This window comes from Artibeus jamaicensis, unplaced genomic scaffold (assembly GCF_021234435.1).
Source record: "Artibeus jamaicensis isolate MK-2021 breed Jamaican fruit bat unplaced genomic scaffold, CSHL_Jam_final contig_384, whole genome shotgun sequence".
Taxonomy (NCBI): domain Eukaryota; kingdom Metazoa; phylum Chordata; class Mammalia; order Chiroptera; family Phyllostomidae; genus Artibeus; species Artibeus jamaicensis.
This window is the reverse complement of record NW_026521810.1, coordinates 13682249-13704296: the sequence shown is the minus strand read 5'-3', so window position 1 is coordinate 13704296 and position 22048 is coordinate 13682249. Positions and strand designations below refer to the sequence as shown.

Genomic DNA, 22048 nt, shown 5'->3' with positions numbered 1-22048 from the left:
TGGTGACGTTAAAAGAAACAAATGTGTAAGTTAAGAAATAAAAGAAAACATGTGAGATGTCTCAGGACAGCTGGGTGGTTATTGCTCAGTGATCAGCTTTAGCTAACAGTATGTATTTTGGGGTTACAGAGCAAAGAATCCATTCTAGTCTATAATGACCCAGGAAGAAAAAGCAGGCATTAAATATGGGTAGGATATAGCTTGAGAGAGGGGCAGCTAAAACTCAAGTCAAAGCACGGACAGCGCATAACATACGTACGGATGGTTGTCAGGAACATTAAAATACAAGGTCATTTTTTAAATTTATTTATTTATTTATTTTTAGAGAGAGGGGAAGAGAAGGAGAAAGAAAGGGACAGAAATATTAATATGTGGTTGCCTCTCATGCGCCCCCAACTGGGCACCTGGCCCACAACCCAGGCATGTTCCCTGACTGGGAATCAAACCATGACCCTTTGGTTTGCACCCTGAACTCAATCCACTGAGCTATACCAGCCAGGGGTAGGTCATTTTGAACTACATTATGGCAGATGACATATATACAGAACACTAAATATTTCACACAAAAAAAAATTAAAACTGATAAATGAATTCAGTAAAGCAGCGGGATACAAAATTAATATTCAGAAATTGGTTGTACTTTTACACACCAATAATGAACTATGAGAAAGAGAAATTAAGAAAACAATTCCACTTACAACTGAATAAAAGAAATACGTAGAAATAAATTAACCAAGGAGGTAAAAGATCTATACTCAGAACTATAAGACATTCAAGAAAAAAAACTGAAGAAGAGAGTTCCAGCCAAGATGGAGGCGTAGGTAGAAACCCTCTGCTTTCTCGCACAACCAAAAGGAGGATAACGACCAATCTAAAGTCAGTAAACAGCCAGAAGTGCCAGAAAATCAAACTGCATAGAACTTCGACAATCAAGGAATTAAAGAAACAGTCAACCAGACCAATCAGGCCTGTGAGACAGTGGACTGAGGAAACTACAGCAAGGTGGTGGACCATGTAGGCATGTCTGGCTGAGAGAAACAGGAGCCAGGCAGCAGACTGCTTGGGCAGGGTCGGCTGAACTGGACACTGAGACTGGAGCTGACTGTGGACTACTGTGGTTGCCTAGTGGTGGGAGAAACTCCCAGTCTCACACATGAGCTCGTGAGCTCGTGAGCTCGTTGGAAAGTGGGCTAGAGCTGAGGAGGGGAGCTGCACTGTTCCCTCTCTGGTCCCTCCCCCACAGGCAGCACCGCAGGGCAGCAAAAAGGGTTACCCTGCCTGGGTGAATGCCTAAGGACCTGTCCCCTTACAACTTATCAGTGTCACTGAGATAAAGAAATATGGCCCAAATGAAAGAACAGAGCAAAATTCCAGAAAGAGAGCTAAGTGATGAGGAACTAGCCAACCTATCTGATGGAGAATTTAAAGCCCTCGTAATCAAAATACTCACAGAACTGATTGAGCTTGGTTGAAAAATGAAAGAACAAATGAAAGACACCCAAAGTGAAATAAAACAAAATATTCAAGGAAACCAACAGTGACAGACAGGAAATCGGGACTCAAATCAACAATTTGGAACAAAAGGAAGAAATAAACATCCAACCAGAACAGAATGAAGAAACAAAAATTTTTTTAAAAAATGAAGAGAGACTAAGGAACCTCTGGGACAACTTGAAACATTCCAATATCGAAATTATAGGGGAGCCAGAAGGAGAAGAACAACAGCAAGAAACTGAGAACTTATTTGAACAAATAATGAAGGAAAACTTCCCCAATTTGATGAAGGAAATAGACTTCCAGGAAGTCCAGGAAGCCCAGAGAGCCGCAAAAAAGTTGGAGCACCAAAAAGGAACACACCAAGGCACATCATCATTAAGTTACCTAAGATTAAAGCTAAAGAGAGAATCTTAAAAGCAAAACAGAGAAAAGGAGAGAGTTACCTACAAAGAAGTTCCCATAAGACTATGAGCTGATTTCTCAGAAACCTAACAGGCAAGAAGGGGCTGGAAAGAAGTATTCCAAGTCATGAAAGGCAAGGACCTACATCCAAGATTGCTCTATCCAGCAAAGCTTTCGTTTAGAATGGAAGGGCAGATAAAGTGCTTCCTAGGTAAGGTCAAGTAAAGGGAGATTCATCACCAAGCCATTACTATATGAAATGTTAAAGGGACTTATTTAAGAAAAAGAAGATAAAAAATATAAACAGTAAGATGACAACAAACTCACAATTATCAACAAATAAACCTAAAAAAAAGAAAATAATGAAAACAAAAACTAAGAAAACAACTAGAACAGGAACAGACTCAGAGAAATGGGCATCACATGGAGGGTTATCATTGGGGAGGGGGAGGGGAGGAACAGGGGGGAAAAGGTACAGGGAAGAAGAAGCATAATTGGTAGGAGTAAAATAGGTGGAAAGAGGTCAAAAATGGTATAGGAAACAGAGAACTCAAAGAACTTATATGCACATCCCATGGACATGAACTAAAGTGGGGGGAATGCTAGAGGGTTGGGAGTACAAGGCAGAGGGAGGATAAAGGAGAAAAAAATGGGAAAACTGTAACAGCAAAATTGGTAAAATATACTTAAAAATAAAAGAAACTGAAGAAAATACAAATAATTGAAAGCATGTACCATGCTCATGGATAGGAAGAATTAACATCATTAAAATGTCCACACTACCCAAAGCAATCGACAAGATTCAATGCAATCCTTCTCAAAATACCAATGGCATTTTTCACAGAACTAGAACAAATAATCCTAAAATTTATATAGAATCACAAAAGATCCCAAACAGCCAAAGCTATTTTGAGAAAGAACAAAGTTGAAGGTATCGCACTACCTAATATTAAACTATACTATAACGCCATAGTAATCAAAACAGCATAGTACTGGCATAAAAACAGACATATAAATCAAAGGAACAGAACAGACAGCCCAGAAATAAACCCACATATGTGATCAATTAATCTATGACAAAGGAAGCAAGAATATGCAATGGGGTAAAGGCAGTTGCTTCAATAAATGGCTGGAAAAACTGGACAGATACATGCAAAAAAATAAACTAGATGACATTCTTACACCATACACAAATTTAAACTCAACATGGATTAAAGACTTAAATGTAAGACTGTTAGAAGAAAACAGAGGCAGTAAACTCTTTGACATTCCTCTTAATTTTTTAATATATCTCTTTAAGCAAGGGAAGCAAAAGAAAAACAAATGAGACTATATCAAACTAAAGTTTTTGCACAGCAAAGGAAACCATTAACAAAATGAAGCAACAACCTACTGAATGGGAGAAGACATTCACAAATGATACAACTGATAAGGACTTAATATGCAAAATATATAAAGAATTCATACAACTTAACAACAATGACAACAAAAAATCAAATTAAAAAATGGGCAGAGGGCCTGAATAGATATTTTCCAAAGAGGACATACAGATGGCCAACAGACATATGAAAAGATGCTCAACAACACTAATCATCAGAAAAAAGCAAATTTAAACAACAATGAGGTTATCATCTCAGGCTGTCAGCACAGCTATCATCAATACATCACACACACACTATGGAATATTACTTGGCCGTTAAAAAGCAATAAAATCTTACCATCTGCAACAACATGGATAGACTCAAAGAATATGATGCTGAGTGAAATAAATCAGTCAAAGATAAATACCATGTGATTTCACTTATATGTGGAATCTAAGTAACAAAATAAATGAACAAACAAAACAGAAAAAAAACTCGTTGATACCTAGAACAAGCAGATGGCTGCCACATGGAAGGAGTGTTGGGGGACTGGTTGAAAAGGTGAAGGGATTACAAACTGGTAGTTATGAAACAGTGAAGTACAGCATTATAGTCAATAATATTGTAATAACTATGTCAGGGTGTCAGATGGGTACTAAACTTATCAGGGAGATCATGTCCTAAGTTATATAAATGTCTAAACACTATGCTGTACTCCTGAAACTAATATAGTATTGAATGTAAAAAGGAATAATTTGTGACAATAAAAACATAAAAGGGGAGGGGCTAAATGACTGAACTTGCACAGGGGAATGGAGGTAAGGTGCAATCAGAAGGAAAAAAACTTTTGTATACAGTGTAGGGCAAAGCAAATTTATAGCTGTCAGTATGCAAAACAGAGTTTATTCTTCTAATATTATTTATTAATTATTATATTGTTTTTATATGAAACACTGTAAACACACTTTTTCCTCACCCTATACATAAAACTTTCTATTACATATATCTAATGGTAACCACAAAAAAATATATACAACTGAGATAAATAACATAATAAAAAAGGAAATCAAGGAAAAAAATAGAATATCACCAAATTAAATAACAGACAGGAACTTCTGGTCAAGATGGCAGCATAGGCAGATATGGGTCACCACTTCACATAACCACTTCAAAATTACAACTGAAATACAGAACAACCATCACTCAGAACCATCAGAAATCCAGTTGCATGGAAGTCTGACAACTACAGAATTAAAGAAACCACATCCATCCAGACTGACACACAGAGCTGGCAAATAGGTACCATACCTGAGACTCCATTAACTTGGCTAACACTGACTTACCTTGGAGATCCCCAGAGACTCTGCCCCACCCAACTTACAGGCCCACCCAAACTGCTTTTCCATATGAATGACTGGTCTTGGCTCATGCCACACAACCTTCTAAATCTTCTCAAACTAGCAACAGCTGGCCTCAGTGGGCCCCGGACCTGGCACTAGCAGCACCCAGCCTAGATTCACAGCCTGGCTTCAGCTGGGAATCTCTAAGCCCAGCACAAATAGCAGCCATCTCAGATTGCTTTATAGCTCAGGCCAGGTGTCCTTGGGCAAAACACAGGTAGGGGCTGACCTTGGCCTGTACCCCCTGGGAAACCTCAGGGCCAATACACCCAGTGGACAGCTACAGACCACGTTAGAGCACCACCACCCTGCCTCTGCACAGCTGGTCCTCCATGGAGGATAAAATTCATGGCCAATTGTCACAGCCAATCCTTGCAGCTCACCGGCCTGGGTAAATCCCTCCCATTGATATGCCAACAGCAATCAAGGCTCAACTACAGAAGGAGGGTATATTCAGCCCACATGAAGGGCGAACATCGAGCACCCTGCTTAGGTGATAGGGGAGGCTGTGCCACTGGACCCCACAGGACACCTACTACATTAGGCCACACAAACAAAACACTGAGTCAAAGCAGCTCTATGTAACACATAGAAACAAACATGGAGGCTGCCAAAATAAGGAGATAAAGAATCATGGCTCAAATGAAAGAATAGATCAAAACTCCAGAAAGAGACCTAAACAAAATGGACATAAGCAATCTATCAGAGGCAGAGTTCAAAACGCTGGTTATAAGGATGCTCAAGGAACTTGGTGAGGACCTCAGCGGCGTAAAAAAGATCCAGACAGAAATGAAGCTTACACTAATTGAAATAAAGAACAATTTACAGGGAAATAACAGTAGAGTGGATGAGGCCAAAAATCAAATCAATGATTTGGAACATAAAGAAGCAAAAAACAACCAATCAGAACAACAAGGAAAAAAAAAAAGAATCCAAAAAGAATGAGGACAGTATTAGCAGCCTCTGAGACAACTTCAAGAGGTCCAACATTTGCATCATGGGGTGCCAGAAGGAGAATATAAAGAGCATGAAATTGGGAATCTACTTGAAAAAAATAGTGAAAGAAAACTTCCTTAATTTGATGAAGGAAATAGACATGCAAGTCCAGGGGGCACAAAGAGTCCAAGATGCAAAGAGCCCCACTCCAAGATACATCATAATTAAAATGCCAAAGGTTAAAGATAAAGAGAGAATCTTAAAAGCAGCAAGAGAAAAGAAGTTAGTTACCTACAGAAGAGTTCCCATAAGACTGTCAGCTACATTTTTTTACTTAATTTTCTTTTCTCTTTTTTAAATTTATTTTTAATATATTTTATTAATTATGCCATTACAGTTGTTCTAGTTCCCCCTTTCATTCCCCTCCACCCTGTACATCCCCTCCCCCACCATTCCCCCCTTTAGTTTATGACCATGTGTCTCAAGTTCTTTAGATTCTATATTTCCCCTACTATTCTTGCCCTCCCCCCTATCTATCTTCTACCTACCATCTATGCTACTTATTTTCTGTACCTTTTCTCCCCTTCTCCTTCTCCTTCTCCTTCTCCCACTCCCCTGTTGCTAACCCTCTATGTGATCTTCATTTCTATGGTTCTGCTCCTGATCTAGTTGTCCTCTTAGTTTGCTTTTGTTTTAGGTGTGGTTCTTAATAACTGAGTTTGCTGTCCTTTCACTGTTCATCTTTTTTATCTTCTTTTTCTTAGGTAAGTCCCTTTAACATTTCATATAATAAGGGCTTGGTGATGATAAACTCCTTGAATTTGATCTTATCTGAGAAGCACTTTATCTGTCCTTCCATTCTAAATGAAAGCTTTGCTGGATAGAACAATCTTGGATGTAGGTCTTTGGATTTCCTGACTTGGAATACTTCTTTGCAGCCCCTTCTTGCCTGTAAGGTCTCTTTGAGAAATCCGCTGACAGTCTGATGGGAACTCTTTGTAGATGACTGTCCCCTTATCTCTTGCTGCTTCTAGGATTCTCTCTTTCATTTTAATCTTGGCTAATGTAATTATAATGTGCCTTGGTGTGTTACTTCTTGGGTCCAACTTCTTTGGAACTCTCTGAGCTTCCTGGATTTCCTGGAAGTCTATTGCCTTTGCCAGATTGGGGAAGTTCTCCTTTATTATTTGTTCAAATAAGTTTTCCACTTGTTGCTGTTTCTCTTCCCCTTCTGGTATCCCTATAATTCGGATGTTGGAACGTTTAAAGATGTCCTGAAGGTTCCTAAGTCTCTCCTCATTTTTTTGAATTCTTGTTTTTTTCATCCTTTTCTGTTTGGTCATTTTTTTCCTCCTTCTGGTCCACTCCTTTGATTTGAGTCCCAGTTTCCTTTCCACTACTATTGGTTTCCTGTGTATTTCCCTTCATTTCAATTAGTTTAGCCTTCATATGGTCCTCTAATTTGTGACTAAAATCAACCAGTTCTGTGAGCATCCTGATCACCAATGTTTTGAACTGTGCATCTGAAAGTTTGGCTATTTCTTCATCACTTAAAGTTATTGGCTCTGGGGCTCTGAGTTGTTCTTGAGCCATATTTTGATATGTTCGTGCCTGTTACATATGAGGAGCGGAGCCTTAGTTGTTCACCAGGGCAGGGCTACCCAGGTCGCTGGTTTGTGACACTGTATGTGGAGGCAGGTTCAGAGAGGGACAATGGCAGTTCCCTCTGCTGCTTCCTGCTGCTGGGGCCTTCACAGTCCATCTCACTGCTAGCTCCTTCACCGGTTTATCTGCACGTGAATGTGTGACTGTGATCAGTCCTCAGTGGGTCTGCCTGCTTCTCCACACCTGGGATCTGCCCACAGCTACTGGTGCACCTGGGTCCCATGCCCAGATCAGTCCGGTGGATCTTTCCTGCCCGACCCTGCTCTGCTGCTGGCTCTGCCCCTCTTACCAGTTTGGCTGAGGGGTTCTTATTGTCAGACTTCCATGTAGTTCAATTTTCTGTGGTTTGGCTGTGTTTTTGTTGCTAAAACTTTATTGTTTTTAAACTTAGTTGTGCGAGAAGGTGAAGTGCTTCCACTTATGCCTCCATCTTGGCAGAAGTCTCTTATTTAATTATTTTTCAAGTACAGTTTTCTGTCTTTTACTCTCATCCCGACCGACACCCCCACCCCCGTGCTCCCCACCTCCAATTTTCATCCCCCTTAGCTGTTGTCCATACGTCCTTTATACTAGTTCCTCTAAATCCCTCCCCTTTTTCCCCTGAAATTCCCTCTACTCTCCCCTCTGGTCACTGTCCCCCTGTTCTCTATTTCAGTGTCTTTGTTTTTATTTTGCTTGTTTGTTTGTTTTGTGGTTTAGCTTCCTGTTAAAGGTGAGATCATATGGTATTTATCTTTCAACACCTGGCTTATTTCACTCAGCATAATGCTTTCCAGTTCCATCCATTCAGGTGAATTCTCAAAAGAAACTTTGCAGGCTAGAAAGGACTGGCAACAAATATTCAAAGTCAAGAAAAGCAGGAACCTACAGCCATGATTACTCTACCCAGCAAAGCTACTATTTAGAATCCAAGGGCAGATAAACAAAGATCTTCCCAGACAAGGTAAAACTAAAGGAATTCATCATTACCAAACCGTTATTATAGGAAATATTAAAGGTACTTATTTAAGAAAAAGAAGAATATCCAAACTATGAACAATAAAATAGCAATAAGTTCATATCTATCAACAGTTGAATCTGAAAAACAAACTAAGCAGACAAGAACAGAGACAGAATCATCAATATGGAGAGCATTTTGATGGTTGTCATATGGGAGTGGGAGGGGGAGAATAGATGAAGTGAGGGGATTAAGAAGTACAAATAGTTAGTTACAGAATAGTCATGGGAATGTAAACTACAGTACAGGAAATGCAGTAGCCAAAGAACTTATATGTATGACCCATGGACATGAACAATGGTGTGTGGTTTGCCTGAGGTAGTGCAGGATACTGGGTGGAGTAGGGCAAAGGGGAAAAATCAGGACAACTGTAAGAGTATAATCATTTAAAAAATTAAAAAATAAAATAACTGACAGAAAAACAAGGGAAAAGAAACAGTGGAGACACAGAGCTACAAAAAAAGAAAGAAGATTAAAATGGCCATAGGAAATCCTCATATATCAATCATCATCCTAAATGTAAATGGACTGAACTCACCAAAGAAAATGCACAGAATAGCAGGTTGGATCAAAAAACAAAACCCAACTACATGCTGTCTTCAGAAGACACATCCCAGCTGCAAGGACAAACACAGTCTCAAAGTGAAAGGGTGAAAAATGATACTCCAAGCAAATGGCATCCAGAGAAATGCCAGTGTAGTCTTACTTATACCTGACCAAGTAGATTTCAAGATTTAAAAAAAGTAACAACAGACACAGATGGTCATTTTACAATGATGAAGGGGATAACACATCAAGAAGACATAACACTTATTTAACTAACGTATATGCACCAAACCTGGGAACCCTGGGAACCAAAATACATAAAGCAACTCCTAACAGAACTAAGAGAAGAAAATACCCAAAACACAATTATAAGAGGAGACTAAAAACTCCACTGACATCATTGGATAGATAATCGAAACAGAAAATCAGTAAGGAAATATTGGCTTTACATGACACATTATGTCCATTTGGACATAATCAATATTTATAGAGCTTTTTCATCTCAGAACACTAGCGTATACATTCTCCTCTAGTGAACATGGCACATTCTCAAGAACAGACCATATGCTGGGGAGCAAAACTAGCCTTAACGAAGTTAAGGAGATAGAATTCATACCAAGCATATTCTCTGACCCCAATGCTTTGGAATTGAAAATCAACTGGAAAAAGAGAGCTGGAAAAACCACAAATAAGTGGAAATTAAACAACATACTACTAAACAATGACTAGGTCAGAGAAGAAATTTTAAAAAAGAGACCAAAGATAAAGACTAATAAGATTGACATTACACTATAAAAAAGTGGTAATAAGAAGTAAGTTTATATCATTACAGCTTTCTTCAAAAAACAAGAAGAATCTCAAATAAACAACCTAACATTTCACCTTAAGAAATTAGAAAAAGAACAAATGAAGCCCAAAGTCAGTGGAAAGAAAGAAATAATAAAATTAGAGCAGCACAGAACAATATAGAGAACAAAAAGATCATAGAAAAAGTAATGCAATAAAGAGCTGGTTCTTTGAAAAGGTAAATAAATTAACAAACCTTTGGCTAGACACACTAAGGAAAAAAACGATTCAAATAAACAATACCAGAAATGTAAGAGAAGAAGTTACAGTGGACACCAGAGAAATACAAAGGGTTATATGCAAGAATATTATAAAGATTACATGCCACCAAATTCAATAACCTAGAAGAAACTGACAAGTCCTTAGAAATACATAACCTTCCTAGACTAAACCACAAAGAATCATAAAGTCGTTACCTTACATGGCAAAAAGAAAACTTTGCAAATTTAATTTTTAATTAAGTTAAGGATTTTGATATGGGGAGATTATTCTTGGTTATCCAGGGAGGCTTTAAATGTAACCACAAGCATCCTTGTAAAAAAGAAGTACATCACTTCTTGGTATTTTGGCTAAGATCAAGTGTATAGTATCTGTTCTTATCAGTTTAAAAAAAGAAGTGCAGGAAGCGATGAAGACAGAAAAGAAGGCAATGTGACTATGGAAGCAGAGGCTGGAGTGATGCAGCCACAAGCCAAGGAATGTCAATAGGCACTAGAAGCTGGAAGATGCAAAGAATGGATTCTCCCCATTGGAGCTTCTAGAAAGCAACAGTCCTCCTAACACCTTGATTTTCGCCTCCAAAAACTCATTTCAGACTTCAGGCCTCCAGAACTGTAAGAGACTAAATTTATGTAGTTTCAAGACACTAAGTTTGTAGTTATCTCTTAGAGCTGCAATAGTCAACTAAAACAGTGGGGAAGGATGCTCAAGCTCACTTATCTCTTTATCCCATAATGTTTTCACTTGGGATACCCTCCCCTCTGCCTTCTCTTCTCTTCCAACACTGGATGCCATAGTGTCCCCCAGGCAGAAAGATGCAGCGGTTTAATCTTTTCATATGTCAGTGCACTGCTTTCCCTGCAGAAAGGGCTCCTTCCTACAATTTCCAACCCAAACCAAGAAAGTTGTTCACACACACTCATAAAATACACACCAGTGGAAAGAGCACTGGCCAGGCAGGAAGAACCCTGGCTTCAAGTCCAAGTTTCTCATTGACTGGCTATGTTACCTCAAAAACTTCTCAAAGGTGGAACAGAACTCATTCATCTTTATATCCCTGGTTCCCGGTACAGTGCCTGGCACTAAACAAGTGGTCAATGAGTAGGCAGTGAATCAATAAATGAATCAATCAATCTTGAAACAATGGAAGGCCTACCCACTGAAAAAGATAATCTTTCCAGTAACCCTCACCTCTCTTCCTCAACCACTATGATTGAAATCATGAGTTTTCATGATTAAAATCATGAGTTTACAGTTGGAAGGTCTTTGGGTTTGAATCTTGGAATGCACTGCCTCACATTAGCACCAATTACTGTAAACCTTTTCCTTCTATCAAGCCAAAAATTTGTCTCTAGTCGCTCGCTGGTCCTAGTCCAACCCTTTAACCACACAAAACAAAGCTCCTCTTTCTTCCACATCTAAACACTTTCATAAACTGGAGACTTGGCTTCAAGTTTTGGCCCAGCCCATCAGGCTGGTGACGTTGATGAATGACCTCAGCTCCCTGGTCCTGTCTTCCGCGTCTGTCACACAACAGCCTGAGAGCACTAGGATCCCTTCTAGCTTCAAGGTGCAGCCTGGAAAACACCACCCCCTTGGTGTTCCATTCCTCATCGTTTAAAACTACCCATTGGAATTTTAGTTTCAGTCTTTCATTTTTTACTTTTGGAAATGCTTCTTTTTCTAATGGGCTCATTTCTCTGTCCCCAGGATCTCCTGCCTTCTTATATTTTCAATTCTTTCATTTATTTATTTTTTCATTTTAAAAAGACTTATTCAAAGGTCTCTAAGTAATAGTTATTTTATATATTATAGTTATATATTGCATAATATTTGTATTATATACAAAACAATATAAGCATGTTATTTAGTTAGTTGGGGGCGGAGCTAATCCTGCTGCCTGTAGTATTTATTATGCTATGGGGGTTGTTGCCCCACACGTTTTGAAATTTTGAAATGTGAATTCATGTTCTTGAGAGCTAATTTCATGTGATATATATTGAGACCTTTCAGAGGCACTGGAATAATTTCTGATAGACGCCCCAGAAGCAACAGAGGCCCAGGGCAAACTTTTATGTTCATCTCTCAGCTGAAGATACTCAGCCCACGCCAGATATGTTAACTCAAACCCTAAACCATGAGAATAGGTCCGCTGATAGCTTCAAATTTCCAAGGGAGATTTCTCCTCAGTAAGAACTCAGGGCAAACAAGCTTTCCTGCCATCTCTCTGTGCTTGTGGGTCTATTCTTCTACTCAGGACTATAGTGTGGAAGAGCCCTTCAAGTCTCAGCTTCCTGCAAACTTTCAGTTTTGACTTATTACTTCCATAGGCCCAAGGCCCCTCCTATCTCTATATAGATATTAAAACAAAGGCTAGGCCAATCCTCCAAAGATGGCTGTAGGTTATTTGCCATCCATCCTCTCCGATCTAAATGGCTTTAGTGACTCGCTTGGCCAGCAGAATGCAGCACAAGTGTCATCTTGGGTCTTCTGAGACCAGGTCGTTAAAGGTCTTACAGTTTCTACTGATGTTTCTTGGACACTCACTCTTGGAGCCCTGAGCCACCACATCAGAAACTGGACTATCCCGAGGCCTCCATGCTGGAGAAATCACATAGAAAGATCATATGCAGAAGTCTTGGAACACATGAAAAGAAAGAGATGTCCAGTTTGCTTCCTCCTCACCAAGACTCAGACATCATGGAGAAGATGAGTTTTGTGTGCTGTGTCCTGTCCAAATTCTTGACCCACGGAGCCAGAGGAGATAAAGACAAAATGGTTGTTGTTTTAGCTAAAATCCAGGGTAGTCAGTTAGGCAACTGTTCCTGTCCTACTTTATACCCTTACAAAATGACTCCATCTCTGCTTGGTCTCCTACCAAGTTCTCTTATACTTAAAACTCAACAATACCTTTTAAGGGAATCACTGTGATGTAGTACCCCCAAATTTGAGAAGCTTTAAAATTCAGTTTTATTTTACGATGGCATTCAGACTGTATTGTCAGAAATAGAAACTAAACCTTTCACCAGGCAGATGAGAAAACTGAGGCTTAGAGCGGTCAGGCTCTTTGTCACCGTCACAAACTGAGTTGCCACAACCCTAGTGTCTAAAAAGAATCTTCTAACCCTGAAGGGAATACTCAGTCATCATTCATTCCACAAAGTTTTTTAAACACCTACTATGAATTTTGAACTGCTCTGGGCACTGAGAAAACAGCTGTGAATGGATCAAGTCTCAAAAGTCATGGAGATCAACCCCTAGTATAGAGAGAGACCATGAACAAGAAAGCAAGTGAATTAAAAGCAAAGTTTCAGGAAGTGACGAGAGGACAGAGTAGCAGGTGGGTGTACTCTGGAGCAGGTACTCAAAAAAGACCTCCTGGAAAGGTGACACGTGGGCAGAGACCACACGGAAAGAGGGAGAGGACCATGCAGTATCTAGGGGAGTGTGTTCCGGGCACGGCAAACAGCAAGTCTGTCATTTTCTAGGAACAATGAGGACGATGCTGCTCAGAGAGGGAGGACAGAGCAATACAGCATGTGGACAAGGCAGGGGGCAGGGGCCAGGCCTTGCTCAATCTTGTTGAGAATGGTAGGGAGTCTGAATTTTATTCTTGGTGTGACATGAAGTCTCTGGACAGTTTTAAAATAGCAGGTGAAAGATGACCTATCTTATATTTGAAACAAGTCACTAGAGAGACAGGCGTAGAAGCCAGCAGGACAATTAGCAGGGCTTTGAAATGGTCCAGGAGAGCAATAATTTGGGGTTGGCGGTGGAGGTGGGGGTCAGTTGGATGGGATGGATTTTGGAGGTCGAGCTGAGGGGACTCACTGGTGAATTCCACAGCTTACAGGGCCTGGCGTGAATAAGACATGGATCCTGATGAATCCTGAGACCTCCTTAGGATGGACACCCGGGAACCTGTGGCTCTCAGCCTCATGTTCTCATAAATAACAGTCCTTTCATGTTTCTGTAAATCCACTGTGAGTCCCAAGCATCAGCTGACTGTTTCCCTGGGCCGCTTTCTCATGCCACTCTCTTCTGAGTAGCATGACCCCCTTAGCTTAATATTCTGTCTGACAGGTTTTACCTTGACAGTCTAAACCCCAACTGAGGCAAAACTGAATTTTCCACAGATCACAATTAGGCAGCCCATCTGTGAAAGGCTCTTGTTTGGACAATGGGCTGGGGGAGTCCAATTATGCCATTTAGAACTTACAAAAAGTCAAGGTTGGAACCTCTCAGAACTAGAGGGTTTTTGCAGCCAATAATGGGGACTTTAGGCAAGTCCTTATCTTTTCATTTCACGGGGGCAACAATGGTACCTGACTCAGTGCTTCTCAAGCTTCACAGGGGTCTTGTTAAAATCCAGGCAGCCCTAGCAGGTATGGCTCAGTAGATTGAGTGCTGGCCTGTGAACCAAAGGGTTACTGGTTCAATTCCCAGTCAGGGCACATGCCTCAGTTGTGGACCAGGTCCCCAGTGAGGAGAGGGGGTGCATGAGAGGCAACAACACAGTGATGTTTCTCTCCCTTTCTCCCTCCCTTCCCCTCTGTAAAAGTAAATAAATAAAATCTTTAAACATGACCCAACAGGTACTCACTGGGACCTGCTGCGCATGCAGAACTGTGAGGGAGACAAAGAAACAGATGTGGTCCTGAAGGGGAGATAAAAGGCACAAACCACCATATCACAAGGTACAAAGTGACCGTGCCACTCTGGAGACCGAGATGACAGAAGTCATCCTTGGGGTCGGGCCCCCAAAGAGGTCTCGTGGAGAAACACAGATGGAGGCAAACATATAGAAAAGCGTAGAGCACGTCAAGGTCTTAGCCGTGGAATGGCATCAATTCTTTACAACTGCTAATTTCTCCTCAAAATGAAGACCTCTTTTAAAACTCACAAACAGAATAAAGAAAGGAGGTCAAAGGGGAATGAGAGATTTTTCTAATGTAGAAAGGTAAATGAATGTGTTAGGATTCCTTCAGTTGCAAGAGAAAAAAATCCATTTTCCACCAACTTTAGCAAAGAAATGACATTTAGAAGTCTGCGAAGCTTGTTAGGCTTTCATTCAACAAGTATGGTGGTCATTGGGGTCACTGGGGCTGTCCACAGGTGTTTAGTAAACCTGTAATTATCCACCCACTTTAATTCAGGCCTGGCCATTTGATTTTCTTTGGCCAATGAAATGTGAGCAGGACTGACACGTGCCACTTCTAGTTAGAGTACTTAAGACGGTACATGATTCCCATTTATTTCCTGCCACAGTGAATCCTGGTGCCTTATGTGGTGAGAATAACACTGTCAGACCAAGGAGACTCATCAGCCTGGGACTCAATGATCACAATGAGCAGGGTCTCTGCCAATGCACAGTGAGCCCGCAGAATAAAGCAAGAAATAATCCTTTGCTGTCTCCAGCCACTGGAATTTGGGAATTGTTCCTGCAGCATAACCCAGTGCATCCTCACCTGTAATACATATTTAATAACACCAGCACCATTCGAGGCTTTCCTTCCGAAACAGGGAATAGCTCAAGGCATCAAAGGAGAAGCTGGGGCCTGAGTAACTAGAATGAAGACTTGTGCCAGCTTCCTCCTCTCTCTGTGCATGTCTCATCTCTGTTTAACTCTGCTTCGTCTCATTCACCCCTTTTGTCTAAAGGCCTTCACCATGCCCCAGGGGTTTAGCCACCAGCAGCCCTACCCTCACATCTTTCCAGCGCTGGACTCTGTAGGCAAAGCTATCCTCTCCTAGCTTCAAATTAAGGAACCCTGGGGAAAGATCTAGTAACTGAGTCTGGGCCACATATTCCACCTCTGGACCAATCTCTGGGCCCAGAGCAATGTGGAGCTCGGCCTGGGTCATGTGCCCACTTCTTTGACTGGAGTTGCAGGAGGTAGGATGGGGTATGTTACCAGAAGAAAGCAGGAAACTTGTTTTGAAGCCGAAAGTACCGTCTGCAGACCCATACGAGGAGGAAGAAAGGGTGTGAATGTACTACTGCACAAGAGAAGGCCAAGGAGGACTTGAACTGAGCTGTGACCGGTGAAAGGAAAGGGAAAATGTGGTACAGGCATCACTGTCCTAAAAGAGGCAGACCAGAGAGAGAGCCACGAGGCTGGACAGCTCCCCACGCTGGCAACAAGGAGGCATCTTGGGCCCAGAACTGCCAGGTGACTAACAAGGGCTGGTGGTGACAAATGTCAGGTGGAGATGTTAACTCCAGGTAAAGGACATTGCTCTCTGTTTACCAATTTAGGGAAGTGCACAAAACTCTGATAGTGGCACAGACCTTCTCTAATTGGAAGGAGGCCAAGTCTGGGAGAGCAAATACTAAACCAACGATGGAAATGTGCCCTCATTTCCATCTTCCCTACATGAATCATTCACGGGGCCCCTTCTATACTGAGCCCGACCCAGCTTCCTGCTCTTCAAGACAGTGTCCCAGGCAGCCTCCTTTCAATCACAAGAAACGAAACTCACTTGCCACCCTTGGTTTAGGCACGTGTGCCACGCCTAAAGGCCTACACCAGATGATCTGTCAAGATTCCCTCAACACCCTTATTGTGTGCCAAATATTTGGTTCTTTATCTATAGTTCCTTTTTCTTTATTACCCCAAAACTCCCCGGGTGCAACTAAAAACACCTAAATGTAAAACAATGTGCTTCTGTGAAGACAGATGAGATGTGAAACTTCAGAACAAACACTATGTATACAACTACCCATCTTCCATCCCATCAGGGCCTTCTCTGGGCCCAGAAGTGAAAAGAAACGCCCTCATAGACCAATGCAAACCCCCTTAGCTCTTGTTGTCCTCAGAAAAATTCCCATGGACACCAAGAATCCTCGTAACCAGATGCCATGTGTGTGGCTCATCCCTGACAGTGAAATTCCAAAGGTGCCATACACAGTGACTACGCATGGCCAAATCTTCCCTGGGCCCAGCCTCCTGAACCCCCTTGGAAAACATACAAACACAGCCCACATCCACAATACAAAATGAAACCCTCGCTAAGTGGCGACAGAGGGCCTGCCTCACCCCTCTCTCATTCTTCCCCCACCAAATAACACACACCCCACAGAAGATAGTTCTCGCTACAGCACGAAGGGGAGGATGAGGTAGTAACAACCAGGTGAGACCCTCGCTTGTCAGCTAACCTTCAAATAAAACGCAGCAGGAAGAAGTGCACAAAAGCCATCTCCCAGCAAGGAGGGAAGATTAATAAACAAAGAACAGGGCAGCACAACGGCAGTGAAATGTAAGCTGGTATTTTCACTTCCTTGAGGATACTCCTCCTGCTTATAAACAAACATGGTCCACTGGGGCCAGCTGCGGAGGAGGGGGAAAGGAAGGGGTCCACGGGAGCAAGGGCTCTTAAAACTAATAGTTTTAATAAGACCCCCAACGTAATGCCAGCCAACACTCTTCTTGTCTCATAGACAGGGAGCTGGGCCCCAGGGCGGGTCGGCCTTAGGACTCTGATGTTGGGTTCAGACCTATGCCAGGGACAGAACCCAACTGTGCATCCAGCCCAAGATCTTTCCTCTCACAATTCAGCTTTAACCTTCACCCAGCTCTGACCCTGTACCACACCGCAGTGCCAGGAAATAACTCCCAGCCAATCTGAACCCTCCATTAACAGGATCATTTTCTGCATTCTACTTTTTAAAAGCATGCCCCAAGAAAAGGAAAGCTTGTATTTAAGAATTTGTGGTCTTTTCTTCTCTCCCCCATTTGCTTTGCAACAGTGGGGAAACAATCCGAGGACAGCCCACATTGCCTCCAGTCTGCTCTGGACATCGCTGACCCAGGGCACACGCACCTCATGCTCCAGTCTCAGTCCTAGCACTTCGCCAATCTTCAGCCACCAAACTAAGATTCTGTTTTAAATATCACTCTGTACTTTCTAAAAACTAACATTTTCTTAAAAATGTGCAATGTGGAAATAAGGGTTTTTTTTTTCCTGCATAGCTATCAGTTATTTAGAAAATTTGTTGAAATAAGACTGTTTTTCCCCATGTAGTGAATTGGAGTTTTAACCCCAGCAGTGGTGGGATGCGCTGCATCTAACATTCCGGGCCCCGGCCAACATTCTGTCTATCCTTGGAATAAGTGCTTCAAAACAGAGCATTCTCCTAAGAAGGCACAGGGCAACCTCTATGTGGCCCTCCAGTGCACAGGAACACATTCTGCCTAGTTGAAATTCATTCCTGCCTAGGTCCTGAGTTGTTTGTAAAGAAAACAAAGTAACTTAAAGAAGTCACGCAGCCCAGTCCTAAATGTTCTCATGTTCCCATGCAGATACCAACCAGACTCCAACAACGCCATCCTTGTTACTTGTTACTGCACTAAGTATCTCTCACTTGATTCTTCCTAAACTAAGCCAAGGGAGTTAGGAAGAAGACAGGTGGCAAGAAAGCAGCATCTTCAATGGGTTTTCACTCCAGTATCTTCTCCCAGTGGTCACAAGCCTGTCCTGCACTCCACTGACTTCCATCTCCTGGGGATAATGCTGACCAACTTCCCTGCTTGTCTCAAGGCCTCTGATTTCCTTCAACATGACCAACTTTTACTGAGTGCTCTCATGTGCTAGGTGCCTCAGAAAAGAGCCTTGTAAGGAGGCAAAGGGTTGGAAAGGGCAATAAGCCACAATCACTGACCTAAAAACACTCACAGACATCGACAAACACCAGGTGGCTGTTCCTAGATGCCATCAGCTTGTCTTAAGGCCTCTAGTTAGAAGGAAGACACTCCTCTCCATCCTTGGAACACAGTGATAGGTCTTCCTTAAATGTTCTTTGATGTGACTGTTTAGAAAACCATGGAAAGATTGCTGACAGGAAATGGACTTGTGAACAAAAATCACAGGACTCCATACCAGAGGTCTTGGGAGCTGGAAAGTGATCAATTTAGCACCACTGTCAAGGCCAAGGTCCAGTGGAAAAGGTATCGGACCAAAAAATCCAAGGCCTACGTCTTTTACCGGCAAACCTCATGTCCTTGGGCAGGGCACAGTCCCTCTGAAGTTCTACGGATACAAGGGCAGGCAGGAGGAGCGGGGGACAGGAGCAGTAGTTTTTACTAGTGAAACCCATATATTTTGCAAATTCTATTTCACCTAGAACCCCAAGTTGCTTGTGCTGAATCAGGGTGTGGGAGCCCAGAGGTGGGTGGCCCTCAGGGAAGGCAGTTTAAAAGTCACTGGAGTAGGTTGAGAACCCCTTCCAGAACTCTTACACCCACTTAGATACCTGGCAAGACAAAAGAAATTATCATTGACTTACTGCTCTTTGTGGTGCTTGGCAATTTGTATACCATGCATCACTGAAATCTTTGCAACGGCAACATGAGGTAAATAGTCTGTGAACTGGGGTCTCTTGTAAACCATGATGTGTTGACAAGAAGCAGAACTGGGATCTGAACACCGGTTTTGTGACTCCTAATGTGGTATTCCTACTCCTTGTGAAGAGGTATATGGAAGTTTAGGCTGAGTGGATAGTTTCCTTCAACTATAAATATAAATGTGCATATACACATATGGAAAACCATCTTAAAGAACACACGTCTCAAAATTACCATTAGCTATCTCTGTGTGGTAATAATGTGAATGACTGTCAGTCTATTTACCTATATTTTCTAATTTTCCTATAATGAACAGGTATGATTTACACAAAACCACTGCTGCTAATGAAAGTGGTTTTCATAACTACCAACTGACACTCCCATGTTGGTTTCCTATGGAGAACTAGGGATTGGGGGGCACAGGTGGTATCTCTGACCTTCTGGAGCTGACAGTGGGAAGAACAATCCTAAGTCCCACAAACTCTCACTTGAGAGGGTCCCAGGCTGACTTGAGGGGCAGTTCTCATGGTCATTTAAATTCTCTAAAGCTCCACCTCTGGGGAGTGTGGTTGTTTTAGAAAGTAAAAGCAAGTCCCTGAGACCCCTCCCAAATATATACCTCCCTCTCCGGACCCCTCAACTGCTTTGTACAGTTGGGGTATGTGAATAAAATTAAAAATGCTCACATGGGCTGGGAGCCCGATAGTATTTACAGAGAGTGAGCCCTCCAGCCGGGCTGATTCAAGCTCTCTGGCCCCACCTGAGGCCCTCCCAGAAGCCACTGGCAAATATAAAGATCACAGCACAACTTTAGGAGAGCAAATATTACCCTGAAGGCAAGACAGGCTTTGGTCAGGCATGAGGTGGGGCAAGGCGTGCCAGCTTCTTCCCTGTATTATTCACGCCGGTTCTGCCCGCAGAAATCTCTTAAATATTTAACATGCCGCCTCGAGGTACAGCACAAACCCCCAGAAGCCTGCAACAGCTGTGGAGAGGCCTGCACGGAATGACAGGCTTGAGGGCTGAGAGACACATACACTCTGCCTTTGGTAGGAAAGCCCAGAATGGTGGCCAGGAGAGATGATGCTGAGAAAGACCTGAGAAGGCCGCCCCTGGGTGCCTCTTGGAAAATCCGTCAAGCACTGTAGGAAATGGGGAAATGTTTCAAAACGGTAGGGAGCGATGGTGCCTGATCAACAGGGCTCCAGAACCCCTCTTCCTCAGACAAAGAAAAAGCCTGAGGTACACCTCCTACCCCAGCTCCCCAGACCCATTTCAGCCCCGACTCTTCTGAGCAGGTGTCAAAATCTGTCCGGAGTCTGGCGAGAACGGTTATGAAAGAAGAATTGGAACAGCCACGTCCAAAAAGGGATAAATTCATGAGGGAAGGAGCTCTTCAAATGTCTACTCAGCTCTGGGGCTTGACAGAGAAAAACGACCCCGAGCCCACACCCAATGACTTCACACAGGCCTCGCCCCAGATGACTCTGAGCTCTCCGGCAAGGCCTGGGAGGTGCGCTAGCCGCCATCCAGGTAGCTGTCACTTGGAAATTTCCCGTCAATTCCTGGAGATGCGCTTTCTCTCTCTCCTCTGTCAACACCCTCTACCCCACCCTACCCACTCCGCCAAAGGAATCAGACACCGGGGACTTGCCTTTGCCGCTGTCAATTTGAGAAACCTAAAAAGGAGTGTTTTCAGCCCCATTGAGAGCTCCGCCTCCATCTCTCCGCCCTTCTGCGCGCTGACCCCTCCAGGCATCGCCCCAGGTTCCTCTGGGCGGTCTGTCAGTTTTGCTTGACAAAAGCGCGGCGGCCAGCGGGGTACGGCGACGGGCGACCCTTGCCAGCTTATCTCCCAGAGGAGAGAGAAGCTTGTCATCGCGGCGCGCCCATTCGGGGCTTCTGCAAATCCCACCACCCGCTGAACAAAGCGGCAGGGGCGCGCCGAGACGAGCCCCCAGCCGAGGCTCCGTGCGCCCCAGCCCTCGCGGCCTCATCCACCGGCCCCGCGCGCCCGGGCGGGCCCCGCAGGGCAGTGGCCGCGTCCAGCACCGCCCGCACGCCAGCCGGCGACCTCAGCAGCTACTGTACCTACTAAAATTAGCGGCCGCCGGGTATTAATAGCCGCAGCGCCGGGGGGCGGACACAGCCCGGGGCCGGGGGCGGAGAAGAAGGGAATGGAAGGGACTCGGGGAAGAAGGCCACTTACACCACGAGTCTGGAGATGATCCATGACACCATGGCGGGCGGTGCGGCTCGCGCGGCGGGGCGGCCGCGGGTGGCTGGGCGGCTGGGCGGCTGGGCGGCTGGGCGGCTGCGGTGCTCCGGGCACGTCCGTTCGCGCACGGCCGCCGCCGCCAGACTGAGCGCGCCCGCCGCGCTGCCCGGCGCTCGCGCGTCGGCGCAGCCGCGGCACGTTGCGGCGGCGGCCCCAGCCCCCGGGGCTCGGTGGGCCCGCGGCGATTGGGCGGCCGCGGATCGGGCACCAGCTCGACCCGCCCCGCCCCACTTGACCCGGCCCGCTGCTGATTTCGGGCGGTTCCTCCCCGCGTGCTGGAGCACTAGCCACTCAAGTGGAACCCTGAGGTGGTGCGGTTGGCAGGGCAGGAGCCCGGGTGTCTCCCTCCCCTCGGTGTTAGGGTGCGAAACTGGACCTGGACTTCGGGAATCTGTCTACCTTCCCTGGTTGGGATTCAGTCATCCCTTAGGTATAGCGCGAGCCTCGTGACGGATTTACCTGTATCCAGACCCGATCCCTCAACAAGGCATTAACTGCATAAGAAACAAACCCAGGCGTGTGCCTCTCCCATTGAAAATTCTAGAGTTCCTACATAA

The 22048-nt window shown here is 43.8% G+C and overlaps 1 protein-coding gene across 3 annotated transcripts in view; it reads right to left on the bottom strand.

Annotated features, from left to right (window-relative positions):
* REEP1 (receptor accessory protein 1) overlaps positions 1-21645 on the bottom strand; it is a 102206-nt gene extending 80561 nt beyond the window's left edge. For all 3 annotated transcript variants that reach the window (XM_053664526.1, XM_053664527.1, XM_037159725.2), the window contains exon 1: positions 21423-21645. In XM_053664526.1, coding sequence (XP_053520501.1) covers positions 21423-21454 — 32 coding nt within the window. In that variant the 5' untranslated portion in view covers positions 21455-21645. The remainder of the gene's footprint in view (positions 1-21422) is intronic.
* Between the last annotated feature and the right edge of the window lie 403 nt (positions 21646-22048).